The sequence below is a fragment of the Neolamprologus multifasciatus genome, chromosome 14, assembly GCF_963576455.1.
Source record: "Neolamprologus multifasciatus chromosome 14, fNeoMul1.2, whole genome shotgun sequence".
In the NCBI taxonomy this organism is placed as follows: domain Eukaryota; kingdom Metazoa; phylum Chordata; class Actinopteri; order Cichliformes; family Cichlidae; genus Neolamprologus; species Neolamprologus multifasciatus.
Window position 1 is genome coordinate 8799398 of NC_140452.1, and position 13962 is coordinate 8813359.

Genomic DNA, 13962 nt, shown 5'->3' on the forward strand with positions numbered 1-13962 from the left:
AAACAAATGCAGGTGCATATCCCTGACTGAAAATGGCTTCATTCATCTTCGCAAACAGTTTCTCACAAGTGAATGGCAGCTATATAAATCACTGTTTACTCAGCTGTCTGAGAAAACAAATTTCACCAGAAGACGGAGACATGAAATCCCTGTGAAAATGACCAAACGGCAGCTACGCTCTCCTCGCTCTTGTTTGAGTCTGCAATAGAACAATTCAGCTCAACGCTAATATCACCAAATATTATTAACCTCACAGCCCTACCAATATGAATTTCAGACGCGGTTCCATTACATGCAATTTACGGTGCTGCCGCTGTGCTCATTTCTCTGTGTTTGATTTCCAAATAATTCCAAATGACACCTGTTAGATGAGCCGAGTAGATGTGGGTCATCTTTTGGATTTGGCCCTGACAGTCAGTCGAGGAGGAATTTTCTTCCTGGCAGTCGTTCGCTTCACCTGCACTCTAATCCCATACCATCCATATGACAGAAATAAGTAATCCTGTATCAAATGCTCTTTTAGCTACACAAGTCTAATTCACCGTATCCTCGGAATAGGAATTTAATGTCTCTTCAGGAAATGAATTAATGGCGGACTCTGAGCTCCTCTCCGAGAGAGTTTGAGATATTTTATCACCCTCTTCAAACAGTTCACGTCTTCTTCATCTCCGCTGTTAATTATTTCATCTATTTTTGGAATAAACGAGTCATTGGGGTCACTTATAATCACCTAATAACACAAAGAAGATGTTTAAAATACAGAAAAACAAGGGGGAAAAAAATTGACGGCGCGTCAGTTAAAAAGTGAAGAGAGAAGAGAAAGTCTAATCTGTCAGCAGGCAGACAGAACAGACTTCATTTTGTTCTTGAGTGCTGAGATGATAGCTTTGGATTTCAAATCATGCGGACTGACGTGATGTGAGACTTTTCAACAATCTCCAATAATGACCTTTTCTCAGAACCTACAAACTGCCAGGTAATAACGTGTCTCGGGTGAAAATAGACAATCTTTTGGCACAGGTGAAAAGTGTTACCTCGCATCTCGCTGGAGATGCTCCCCTCCTACAAAGACCCGTTTCAGCTTGCTTCCACAGGCCCCGCGACCCCCACCTCCCACCGGACAAACAACAGCTTCATTCTGTGCCACCGCTGCTGACCTCATTGTCTCTTTGTGAAGGGAAAATCCAGAGTTGCATTCTGTTAAATGGCAAATGGTGCATCGACTGCGAGCGGGACAGACCTTTGCACCACGAGCGCAGGCCTACAGATGAGCACGGACACGGCTGACTCTTCTTCAGGACCGTATGCAAGGAAAACATGGTAAGAAAAGGGGAACTCGACATTCACTACACCTTTCCTAACGTACGTCTAATGTATGCATGCCTGACAACAACATAACCTCTTTACACCTAGACCCTTCTCTTCAAACTACTCAAACAGCAGTTTGTCCCCTTCTAATGCTTCCTCTCTTTCGAAATAATGTGTCTGTTGACCTAATGCCGTGTGAAATTTCTCACAAAGATACTTTCTGAAACCAGTCTTGTTTACTCATAGATTAGTCTAACTGAAATGACACCTTAGCCCCAGGTAAACATAAGCCCAACACTAACACCATGGTATCAATCAGGGGGCATCAGTGGTAAATCGTCTGTTTGATCCAAACATTTTCTGCCGCGGTAAACGGAGCTGATCGTTGCTTGATAAAAGTTTTAATTTAACCAGAATTCACTGTGCCGCTGCTGCCGCAGTCATGCTTAAAATAGACAATGCTTCTTTGCACAGCACAGGTTTACCTAAATCTATATTTCTGAAACCGCCCCCAGGCCCGGACTACAAAAACTACATATCCAAAATTACACGTTTAGCTTGCGTCAAACGCCACAGTGTTACATGACAGCAGATGGTATGGGATTTATTTAGACTGACTGCGTGCTGTAATTGTATAATTCCAAGTCTGCATCTCACATTTATGGAGAGCTTCATTATAATTACTGCAGTGCTCTCAATATGTTGCTTTTAGAAGCAGCTGCTACTTCCACAATCACACACAGACGCTCAGACATCAAAGTAATAAAGAAAATCTCAGAAAATACAAACAGAAAACACAGCCTCGTATTATTAAGTGTAGTTCAACGCGTAGAAAAATAACTTGAGCGAGCTCTTTAATCACCCGGGAAGAAAGGGTGAACACCTGAACAAATCTGACTCCATACATCTGGACCGGTCGGTGTTAAAAAAAACAACACCTGTCCTCTTAATTAAACCTGACAGAGCGTGACAGGCAGACTCTTGCTGATGAGCGAATGGTCAGAACACAGCTTTTGTCCTGAGTAAGCAAACTTAGCAAAACTTTATGAAACAAGAACAGAATGGAAGTTGAGGTCTGACATGTCCACTGGGGTTCTTGCAGAGTCTTGATGGAGACACATTATCAGTGATTGAAAACCCAGTGGCTGTCAGTCATCCTTTTCACTCTGAGAAAACAGCAGGAGTTGCAGGGGCCAAAGGAGTGCAAGGCTGGTTAAAAGGATTTCAGTCTACTACTCAAGGTAAGCTCCAGCAGTGCACCGCCCGATGGGCATCAGACTTCAATAACAATCTTGCTCCATTTGAGCAAAAAAAGAAAAAAAAAAAACAACACTAACACGTTGCTTTAAATGGAATAATGAGACTTTGTACTGTTACACAACATCTGCAATGCAGTGCCAAGATGTACAGCAGCGCTTTCTTGTGAAAGCCTAGCCTGTAGATTTAGTGTTGAAGAAATCTAACTGTCTCTGTGCTGTGCATCTGTGTGCAATATCTAACGGCTGACATTTAACAGTTTCTCTCGGCTCCCATCGGAGCTCAACAAGCATTAACTCCAGTATTAACTGTTGCTTTAGCTCACAGGCTGGTGAGGCTGCTGGCAGCGGTGTGCGCAGTCGGACTTCTCGGAGGATTAGTTGTAGGTGTCTGGTTTCTAGGTGAGTCATTGTGTCTGTGAAAGAATCTCTAAATGAGCTCAGTAAGACACAGGAAGTGGAAATGAATGCGCAAACGGCCCAGTTTGAGACACTTAAACGCCCGTGAATCTTAAGGTCAATGTAAATTTAGACAGAGCTTATTGAATGCTAATGAATTATTAGCATTTAAAAGGTTCAATTATTTTCTTGATACATATACAGCAGGAGCTGTTTTGAAAAGCTCACGGAGACATCTTTTGTTGGAATGCTGTAAATGACACCAGAATGCAATAGTCGCAAAAACAAATTAAACAGCAGTTTAAATTAGTACGTGCCAGCATGTTTCAGAAGATTTGGGATCAGGCTGCATCATTTTTTGTGTGTTAACAACACCAAGGAGACCAATAGCTTTAGTCCTGGTACCTAAATGCTTTTCCTAAGTGATTTAATTGGCTGACAAGTCGGCACTCATATCACAGAACCATGAGGTTATAATGTGTAGAATGTGGGTTGGCATTGTCTTGCTGAAACACCCATAAATCTGACCTGAAAAGCACATTGTTGCATTGTTATGCTGCATGACAGCATATGCTACTCTAAAACCTCTTCTCTGCATGCAGCAATAACGGTGCCTTTTACGCACGTCGTGTCCACTAATGGATCCCCATACCATTACAGATGCTGGCATTTTAGCTGCGCATTGATGTGCATTGGTCCCTCTCCTCTTTAGCTCAGAGGCAAAATGGTTTTTAGAAACAATCTCAGACTTTTAATTAGTCAGACTACAAAAGAGTTTTCCACAGAATTTGCCTCGGTCCATCTCGAACGAGCTCGGGCCCAGAGAACCGTGAGGCATTTCTTCATCTTTTAGCTTGTACTTGTGGATACCCGAGTGTTACTGAGCCCATTCACTGATTTTTATTTTAACCAGCTTTTAATGCAGTTCAAGCAACTCAAGATTGTTTTTGTTTAACCCTTTTCCATACATTTATTTAGATTCTCTGAATCTTTTAATGATATCATGTGCAGCAGATACCTCATTCCTTAAGTCCTTTGCAGTTTTAGACTGAGAATCATTAAACTGAAGTTGTTGAACTATTTGCCCACAGAGTTGAGAACCCGTCTCTCTTCTCCTGAAAGAGTCAGCCTCTCTGGAATGCTCTTTTATCCCCAATCATGTTACTCATTAAACTAATCAGCTGTGAGATCTTCCTCTCGAGGTTTTTTTTCTCATCTAGTCTTACACAACCTTTCCAGGGTTTTGTTGCTCTCATCAGAACTTTTAAAATCAAGTGAGAATATATTTTAAGAAAATATAAACTTTTCACATGTCTTTGTACAGCTAGTAGTTAAGCACACATTTTATAGTTTGGCAAATCATTGCATTGAAATGATATTTCCCTGATTCAGACTTCTGGTGTAAGTAAACTGATACTTTTTTTTTTTTTTTTTTTTTTAAATGGGCTGCCAAACAATTTTAATGGACAACATGAATAACTGATTATTCATTAAATGGTTTGTGTTTTTGGAGCCTTACTATAATCACCAGCTAAAAATCAGGCCAATGTTGGGCTCAGCTGCCCCAATTTAGATTTTTTATTCACTGCATTGAAGTCTCTCAAATTTGATGGAAACACGCGACAACATTCAAGTTAAGATAGAGAAAACGCATTTTGAAAAATGAATCATTTTTTAAAATTAGCTGTTTTCTAATTAGCTGGATTTGCAGATAGAAATGAACAATATTTAATGACATTTTATTGCTGTCCCAGATGCTGGTCTGTTTTGGGTTCTCATTCAGATAATCTGGTAATATTAGGAAAAATCAACAAAGTTTTGCTGCCCATTTTGCAGCCTAATTAAAAGATTATCTCTTTTAATCCACTTTTAGTCAAACTTTTGCTGAGGCCATCGTCCTCCCAAAGTCCAGTGGGGCTCGGGGACACAAAGGAGACATCCTTCTGCAATGTGACGGAGGATATTTCCATATCTGACTCGCGGAAAGGTCTGTGTGTACTCCCTCGTGGTAGCGTTTCTTTCACCGTTTTATGAATTATAATGCGGCACGTTAATGTGTGGCTGCTTAGCTTATTGTATGTACATCATTATATCAGGTCATGGGTCACCTCTGAAGTGTTTCTTAATTGAAGAGTAACAAAAATTAAAATTCAGCAGCTGCTACTTGTTGTCTTCTCTTCACTCCTGAGAGATGCCCATCGACCGACATAAAAACATCACACATAATAATCTGTTTATACTGACTACATTAGCATAGATACTTGTGTTTTCCCTAATCATTTCCCACTCATAGAAGAGGCTTGATCATAAACGTTGACTGAGAGCTTGTCTCTGGAGGGATTTTCAATCAATCAGGTTCAGTGTTTTACAGAATCAGTCCCGAGAACTCCCTCCTGGAGATCCAGCTGGGGAAGCTGCCCACCTGGCTTCCAGTGTGCTATGAGAGGTGGAACTCTTCGCTGGGAACACTGGTCTGCAGACAGCTGGGTTATCTGAGGTGATGCTTTTCCGCAGTCTGCGAGGATCACACGCTGCTTCTTTATAGCACCATTTAAAAAAGCTGAGAGCCCATTCTCTAACTTGGTTTAATTTTAGGTTGAAGGCTCGCCTTATTTATGATCTATTAATACCTCATTTACAATCTTGCTTCACACCTCATGAGACTAAATTATCGCAATACTCACTCCCACCCATTTTTCAAATGTTCCCTTACCAGACTGACCAAGCATAAAGGAGTGAACTTTACTGATATTGGGCCAAACTACACTGACGGCTTCATACAAATTACCTCAGAACAAAAGAGCAGCCTGGAAAATATGTGGCAGTTCAGGTAAGGCAATCTGTCAGAGGACATCACACTCATAATGGTGCAGGGAAAATTGCGTCCGCTAATACATTAATTATGCATCATTAGTTACCCAATTTATTTTCATTTAGGAGGAGTTGTATCACAGGGAAGGTTATCGCTTTGCAGTGTTTTGGTGAGCAAATTAAACTTAACTTTTAATTTGAGTTTGCGCCTCGCACAAAGGCCAGTAGTGTTTTTGTACAAAAGCTTTATATGGGAGCGGGATGAATGATGGCGTCTGCTGCTGCTCTTTCTGACCAACCCAATTCCGTTTCATTTTGATGAATGGATCTCTAGAGTGTGGCACACGAGCAAAGCTACCCAGGATAATCGGGGGCGTGGAGGCCACGCTGGGCAGGTGGCCCTGGCAGGTCAGCCTTTACTACAGCAACCGTCACACCTGCGGAGGCTCCATCATCACCAGTCAATGGGTAGTCACAGCTGCCCACTGTGTACACAAGTAAGACTGCTGACCTGACAAGTGCTAAAGGTCAGAGGTTGGAGCCACGATGAAGGATAAAAATCAGTCATTAACAGCTGTACCGCTGTAGCAGTATCAGGATCTACTCTCTCTTTTCTTTTCCCAAATGTCAGCTACAGGCTACCTCAGATATCCAGCTGGGTGGTCTATGCTGGCATTGTGACTCGCAGCTCTGCTAAAACAGCTCAGCATGTAGGATACGCGGTGGAGAAGATCATCTACAACAAGAACTACAACCACAGGACCCACGACAGCGATATAGCACTGATGAAGCTGCGGACCCCGTTCAATTTCTCAGGTCAGCCTCATCGCAGCACTCTTAAAAACACACACACACACACACACACACACACACACACACACACACACACACACACACACACACACACACACACACACACAAAAAGTACTTTGGCTTCAGTTTACCTTTTTATATGCTAATAACAATTTATTATAAACAATATAAGTGGTATTGCTATGCTAATTTTTCTAATCATAACAAGTGATATACACTTCAAATGAAAAGGCTCCCAATATCTTTAACATCTCACAGAATCAGCTGTTCACACATAAGCTTACGGTCTCAGCAACAATTAAAGCACCGCCTCAAGATGTTTTGAGACATTGAAATTTATTCTCTTTCCTGGCTCCTGAGGGATCTTTAGGTCTGTCTTTGTCATTTTGTTTCTTCTTTACCTTACAACATAAGGAGCCTTGAAATGACTATTGTTTTGAACTGAATTACAGATGTAGCTTCCAAAGGACAGAATACATAAATATGCAAATACTGTACAGTGTAAAAAAACCAGGCCATCATATAGAATCCAATGAGAGAGACGGAAGGGCTATTTTTGTACACGATGCATTTTATGTAGATTCCGTTATATTTAAGTTATTCTGTGAGTTTGTATGGCTGCTACCTTTTTGTTTGCTCTGATCTCAGTGGAAGACAACTTTCTTTATGTTGTATACAGGACCACAGTTGGCTTCTCTATCATAAAAGCTTTCTTGTTTTTCAGCTGTGATTTGATATGAGCGTAGAGACTAAAGAGAAAACAGCTTTCTTGTGATAAACACTGAAGTCTAAACGTGGTAAAACACATGTCTCAGTGAAGGGTGGTTTTATAACACTCCTTAACATGACTTATGAATCCAACCATATTCGCAGCACAACTTAATGTCTCTTGTAACTATTTAAATGTATTAAGAGGCAAAATTCCTCCTTTTGACTAGACACAATCAGGCCCATCTGCCTGCCTCAGTACGACTATGACCTTCCAGGAGGAACACAGTGCTGGATTTCTGGATGGGGATACACACAACCCGACGGGGGTAAGATGTTACTACACTGCTCTGTTCTTAAACAAATGCATCTCTGCTACAAATCTAATCCATACTCAGATGGTGACAGAGTGAGCCAAGTGTGTTAGTGGAGCAGTCCTAAATTGAAACTTTCACCCGTAGTTCATTCACCCGACACCCTGAAAGAGGCGCCAGTCCCAATAATAAGCACAAAGAAATGTAACAGCTCCTGCATGTACAATGGTGAGATCACAGCACGGATGCTATGTGCCGGCTACACAGAGGGAAAAGTGGACGCATGTCAGGTCAGAGGCTTGTTTTGACCACTAGATTTAGCTTCTCTTTTATGAGTAGATGCAGTGAACAGTGTTTGGGTCTACCTCTCCAGGGGGACAGTGGGGGCCCTCTGGTTTGCCAGGATGACAATGTATGGAGGCTGGTGGGAGTCGTCAGCTGGGGAACAGGCTGTGCTGAGCCCAATCATCCTGGAGTTTACACCAAAGTGGCCAAATTCTTGGGCTGGATCTACGAGATGATAGAGGTAAACAGCATTTTTAAATTCTACAGTGGACAATAACTAACTATTTACAGGACAGCACAGAGGTTTAGTATCATTCGATACTTCTTTATTGATCTCGATAGTTAAAAAATACACGCAAAACACATGATCGGCTTAATTATAATTTCATTATACATATTTTTTTTTTTAAAGTTAGCTCCACTTTTGCCAGTTTTAAAACATTATGTAGAAAGAAATGCATCAAAGCAAGCCTGTGAAATAGGTCATTTGTTTTTGTAGAAGTACCCTGCTAGTAACAGCTCTTTGAGCGGAGGATATTTACATATCATGGAATACTTTTTTTTTTTTTTACAGGGATAATACTTTTACTTATCTAAAATATTACAATAAATTCTTATATCACTACACTGCAGAAAGCGCTAATTAGATTCATCCATGCCGCTATTTGAATTTCTTTCTTTTTGTATTTTCAGCCGAATTGCGATGGAAACTGTAAAACAGAACAGCGATTTCTAATATTAATTCTTTCCTTATTTTTGCAGAATTACTGAGGACGGCTCATGAAAGACAACAAAAAGAAGGAAGCTTCTGATGAAACTGGTGGAAACGTTAGAAAACTACAGTTATAATGATACTTTTTATTTTACATGTCAGTTATATAATGTACACATAAAGACAGACTGAAAACATCAACATGCATTTTTACGTTATGTTTTTCATGTATTGAAAATAAATTATGCTTCTTATTGTCATGTGTGGTTTCTGAGCCGCAGTTCCGCATCTCATCGCCTGGTGGCAACAGTGTTATGTATCTATGGCAACTGACAACATTGGCCTAGCTAGTGTTAGCGATTAAAACTAATGAGCTACAGAACGTAATTAGTTGACGGTTTTTTTTTATTAATATTTGTGTGATACTGCTCCATATTTGTCGGCTATTTAAGGTGTTTCTATAACACATGCTCCTCTATAACACTGCTGACCGGCTGGTTTTCTGACGCACAAACTTTTTCTGCTAACTAGCTAGAGTTAGCTAGGTAATAAAAGTACGACAGTTACCTTAACATGTGCTCCACTGGCAGTACAGAGGATGTTTTGCAGCAGATGAGCAAACTGTGGTCTATGCTGGATGATCTCTCTGAAAATGACCCTTCAGCCTACCGTACGCTTATAGAGAAACAGATGAAGGAAGGAGCTGAATTCAGAGCGCCGCCCGAGCTGGACACCTGCCTCTGCACTGAAATACTGGTGAGTTTCATTCGTGAAGGCTCCTTCCTGTGTAGGCCCCAGTCCATACTGTGGTCCGTACAGGTGTTACTCATCACATTCTTTGGTTCAGCTAGAAAGGAAGCCCATCTTTATTCCTCCAATCATAAATGAATACTCTAAATTCAAACATAAATTAGGGAAAGTTAACTGTCATATCAGAAAATGTAGGTAGGTAGGATACAGCTCATCATAAAAAAAAAAAAAAAAAAAAAAGGTTCAGTGTCTCAGGTCCTGTCATTGGTACAAGAATTACATTACAGGAGAATTTGGATTGGGAACAGCACCTACTCCGCAAAAGGCTCACCCAAGTAATGCAGGCATCTGATGGTGGAGGAGGGGGACTGCCAGGAATCAATTAGATGTGCAACAGCAGTCCCCTAACTTCAACAAGGCCGCTGAATGATGCGGGAAGGCATAAAACGAAGATCAATCAAATGTAGTGAGCTATGGAATATGAAAACAAAACAGCCCACATATGATGTACTGCTCACTCCAGCAGTCTGTCACTTGTTTGCAACCCTCAAACACATCCCGGTGGGCTGCAAAAGCAGTCTAACACATGGAGGATATACTTGGTGACATAACCAACTAACTTGTCGGTAGCTATTAGTCAGGAGAGTATAGACTAACTGCAGCTCATTAGAAGTTAAAGCCACCTTTCTGCAACAAACAACCTTCATCTGGGAAGGTGAGAAACAGCATGTCAAGCCCAATCTTTCTGAAATACCTTTACACTTGAAATCAACCTGCACCCAGGTCTGGTTCTCTGGTCCAGTTCCTGCCAGTCTTTGCAGTCAGCTCCACAGTAAGACCGACAAAGGAAGTAGGCATCAGGTAGGGAAGCCTAGTACAGGTTAATCAAAAAGCTTGCCACTCTTGCCAAAAGAAAGTAGTCACAGGGGCTGGCTGAAGCAGAAGGAGACAGTGTGGCCTGCCAAATTACTGGTGGGTGCCATGTGAAATACACCCAGGTCTGATCACCCTGTGGTGGGTCTGCTTTGGCTCAGGGCATCTTGTGAGAAATTACAGAAATGCACTATGAAGCTGGGGTACAAAGCTGATGATGTGTCGCACTGATAGATACATACCCATATGGCCAGCAGCAAACACCCCATCTAGAGGGCTTCTCCAACCCACTCAGGTCTGTGTTATACTGATAGGGATTATAACTTCTAGTCCTATTAATTAGTATAGTCCATTACAAGCTGTGAAAGCTTTGTCATCAAATTTCTTGTTTTTATCCAACCAAGTAATAAGTAATAACCTAAAAATATTTCTGCTGAGGAGCTGTAAGCTGTGCTTGCTTTATACAGTGGGGCAAAAAAGTATTTAGTCAGCCACCGATTGTGCAAGTTCCCCCACTTAAAATGATGACAGAGGTCAGTAATTTGCACCAGAGGTACACTTCAACTGTGAGAGACAGAATGTGAAAAAAAAAAAATCCATGAATTCACATGGTAGGATTTGTAAAGAATTTATTTGTAAATCAGGGTGGAAAATAAGTATTTGGTCAATAACAAAAATACAACTCAATACTTTGTAACATAACCTTTGTTGGCAATAACAGAGGTCAAACGTTTACTATAGGTCTTTACCAGGTTTGCACACACAGTAGCTGGTATTTTGGCCCATTCCACCATGCAGATCTTCTCAAGAGCAGTGATGTTTTGGGGCTGTCGCCAAGCAACACGGACTTTCAACTCCCGCCACAGATTTTCTATGGGGTTGAGGTCTGGAGACTGGCTAGGCCACTCCAGGACTTTCAAATGCTTCTTACGGAGCCACTCCTTTGTTGCCCGGGCGGTGTGTTTTGGATCATTGTCATGTTGGAAGACCCAGCCTCGTTTCATCTTCAAAGTTCTCACTGATGGAAGGAGGTTTTGGCTCAAAATCTCACGATACTTGGCCCCATTCATTCTGTCCTTAACACGGATCAGTCGTCCTGTCCCCTTGGCAGAAAAACAGCCCCATAGCATGATGTTTCCACCCCCATGCTTCACAGTAGGTATGGTGTTCTTGGGATGCAACTCAGTATTCTTCTTCCTCCAAACACGACGAGTTGAGTTTATACCAAAAAGTTCTACTTTGGTTTCATCTGACCACATGACATTCTCCCAATCCTCTGCTGTATCATCCATGTGCTCTCTGGCAAACTTCAGACGGGCCTGGACATGCACTGGCTTCAGCAGCGGAACACGTCTGGCACTGCGGGATTTGATTCCCTGCCGTTGTAGTGTGTTACTGATGGTGACCTTTGTTACTTTGGTCCCAGCTCTCTGCAGGTCATTCACCAGGTCCCCCCGTGTGGTTCTGGGATCTTTGCTCACCGTTCTCATGATCATTTTGACCCCACGGGATGAGATCTTGCGTGGAGCCCCAGATCGAGGGAGATTATCAGTGGTCTTGTATGTCTTCCATTTTCTGATGATTGCTCCCACAGTTGATTTTTTCACACCAAGCTGCTTGCCTATTGTAGATTCACTCTTCCCAGTCTGGTGCAGGTCTACAATTCTTTTCCTGGTGTCCTTCGAAAGCTCTTTGGTCTTGGCCATGGCGGCGTTTGGAGTCTGACTGGTTGAGGCTGTGGACAGGTGTCTTTTATACAGATGATGAGGTCAAACAGGTGCCATTCATACAGGTAACGAGTGGGGGACAGAAAAGCTTCTTACAGAAGACGTTACAGGTCTGTGAGAGCCAGGGGTTTTCCTTGTTTGAGGTGACCAAATACTTATTTTCCACCCTGATTTACGAATAAATTCTTTACAAATCCTACCATGTGAATTCATGGATTTTTTTTTCACATTCTGTCTCTCACAGTTGAAGTGTACCTCTGGTGCAAATTACTGACCTCTGTCATCATTTTAAGTGGGGGAACTTGCACAATCGGTGGCTGACTAAATACTTTTTTGCCCCACTGTATATCCTAAAATACACAGGCTGCACGAGAAACACAGGCTTTTTCTTCACTCTGCAAAGATGCTAGACTTTTATCCACTTAGAACTTTGAAATTGAGTTTGTTTTGACAGATCCTTTTGACAGCACTGTGTTTCTGTGACAGAAACCAAAGAAAGGCCTGCTGTACATCAACATATGCGGCTGGAAACGTGTGCCTGCGCCTCAGGATCCCAGCAGGCCTTTACCAGTGTACACTGGAAAACTGGAAACAGGCACAAATGAAGATCAAGGTGTGTGTCAAGCTGCAGACCTGCCATTTGTATTACATGGCACAAGCAAGAAAGTCATACTTTTTCCTTTACAGGCTGGTATACTGTGCTGGATGTGGCATTAAATCCTGTGTTGCTGCAGGAAAGTAGGGAGAACAAAGCAGAGATTAACCAGGTCTATATGCTGGCCCTGAGCTTTGCCCAGAAGCAGCTTGGGATGACGTTATCGCAGGAGTACAGAGTTGTCAACAGTAGCCCAAATAGTAGCCCAGATGAGTTGCACCGCCGGCTTGGATTTCAGAAGTTGTCCAGTTCCCCCAAACAACCCAACACAGGTAATGCAATAAGTCTGTCAACCCTGACAAGCTTTGATAAGCACTTTATGTTGAACCCATGCTCTTTACCCACTCTCCTTTCACCTCCTAAAACAATTTTCCTGATAATCCATAGTCCTTTTTTTTTTTTTTTACAGCCGGTCAGACACCAGCTGCCCTCCTGCAGCACATCTCCTCCCTACGATCAGAAAACCAAGAGGACTCTGCTCCTCAAATTATCTGTAGGCCTGCAGAGAAAATAAAGAAGGATTTGATCCAGGTCATCTCAGCCACTTCTGTAGAGCCTCAGAAGCCAGAGTATCGACTCGAGGTGAAGACCGATGCAGCAGGAGTTCCTGACCGCGTGGAACTGACGGTGGAGCTGCCAATGGTTTGTTCCATGTCAGAATGCCAGCTGAGCATGTCCAAGGTTAGTGGTTACACACTCCCTTGAACAGTTATAACGAAGCACTTTAGAATCCAGTGTGTGTCAGTGTGTAGCTGGATGTCATAAGAAATACATAATCGACCTGTAGCGAGCCTTAGTAGCACACTGGATGTATTTTTCTCTGCAGGATGACGTCTTACTGGAGGTGGAGGATCTTTACTATTTGCTTGTGGACTTCCCAAAAACTGTAAACGAAGACAACGCGTCTGCCATCTTTAATAAGAAGAAACGAAGACTTACATTGAAAGTGAATGTCTTGTGATCATTTTCCTTAATTAACAAACAAATGCGCAGTGTTTGTTAAGCTAGCTAAACACTGGCATTGAAAATGCCTCAAACAAAAACAACAAAACTCCTGTTGTGCAATGTACAAATTAAAAAAAAAAAAAAGGGAAAAAAGCACTGAGAGCGCATTGTGCTGTGGAGGGACTCGTATTCTGCCTCAGAATTCAAGTTAACTAACAATAAACAGCTTGCGTGTAAATTGATCCATTTCCAAGAGCAACATGTTTGTGAAACAAATATCTAACAGTGTCCCTTTGTGCTGTGTGGGCTGAGGCTCAGCAGCAAATTTAATTCTACCCCCCCCCAAAAAAAACGAAAAAATTAATTGACTTGATCTGTGGATTTTGTTTATTAACGTGTGGGCGCG

The 13962-nt window shown here is 42.0% G+C and overlaps 2 protein-coding genes across 4 annotated transcripts; both read left to right on the top strand.

Annotated features, from left to right (window-relative positions):
• Nucleotides 1–1206: 1206 nt before the first annotated feature.
• tmprss5 (transmembrane serine protease 5) lies at nucleotides 1207–8826 on the top strand. Of its 2 annotated transcripts, XM_085131735.1 has the most exons (13): nucleotides 1207–1320; nucleotides 2411–2549; nucleotides 2886–2966; nucleotides 4837–4950; nucleotides 5325–5460; nucleotides 5680–5793; nucleotides 5901–5944; nucleotides 6109–6271; nucleotides 6406–6590; nucleotides 7526–7624; nucleotides 7757–7899; nucleotides 7983–8135; nucleotides 8657–8825. In XM_085131735.1, exons 1-13 carry the CDS (start codon nucleotides 1318–1320, stop codon nucleotides 8663–8665), a joined length of 1383 nt encoding a protein of 460 aa, XP_084987861.1. In that variant the 5' UTR covers nucleotides 1207–1317; the 3' UTR covers nucleotides 8666–8825. The 2 variants fall into 2 exon arrangements, with proteins under 2 accessions (XP_084987861.1, XP_084987862.1); XM_085131736.1 differs by lacking the exon at nucleotides 2886–2966 and having other exon boundaries at nucleotides 8657–8826.
• Nucleotides 8827–8956: 130 nt separating this feature from the next.
• Nucleotides 8957–13798, top strand: pih1d2 (PIH1 domain containing 2). Of its 2 annotated transcripts, none has more exons than XM_085131738.1 (5): nucleotides 8957–9362; nucleotides 12411–12569; nucleotides 12691–12883; nucleotides 13021–13292; nucleotides 13438–13798. In XM_085131738.1, exons 1-5 carry the CDS (start codon nucleotides 9180–9182, stop codon nucleotides 13570–13572), a joined length of 942 nt encoding a protein of 313 aa, XP_084987864.1. In that variant the 5' UTR covers nucleotides 8957–9179; the 3' UTR covers nucleotides 13573–13798. The 2 variants fall into 2 exon arrangements, with proteins under 2 accessions (XP_084987864.1, XP_084987863.1); XM_085131737.1 differs by having other exon boundaries at nucleotides 8967–9362; nucleotides 12443–12569; nucleotides 12644–12883.
• Nucleotides 13799–13962: the final 164 nt, after the last annotated feature.

Excerpts from the sequence above, each read along its gene's own strand:
- tmprss5 (XM_085131735.1), top strand. Across the intron at positions 4,951-5,324 it reads CATATCTGACTCGCGGAAAG|TGTTTTACAGAATCAGTCCC; the intron begins GTCTGTGTGTAC and ends AATCAGGTTCAG. Across the intron at positions 7,900-7,982 it reads GAAAAGTGGACGCATGTCAG|GGGGACAGTGGGGGCCCTCT; the intron begins GTCAGAGGCTTG and ends CTACCTCTCCAG.
- pih1d2 (XM_085131737.1), top strand. The coding sequence starts at position 9,180 with ATGTGCTCCACTGGCAGTACAGAGGATGTTTTGCAGCAGATGAGCAAA. Across the intron at positions 12,570-12,643 it reads AGGCACAAATGAAGATCAAG|GCTGGTATACTGTGCTGGAT; the intron begins GTGTGTGTCAAG and ends TTTCCTTTACAG. Across the intron at positions 13,293-13,437 it reads GCCAGCTGAGCATGTCCAAG|GATGACGTCTTACTGGAGGT; the intron begins GTTAGTGGTTAC and ends TTTTCTCTGCAG.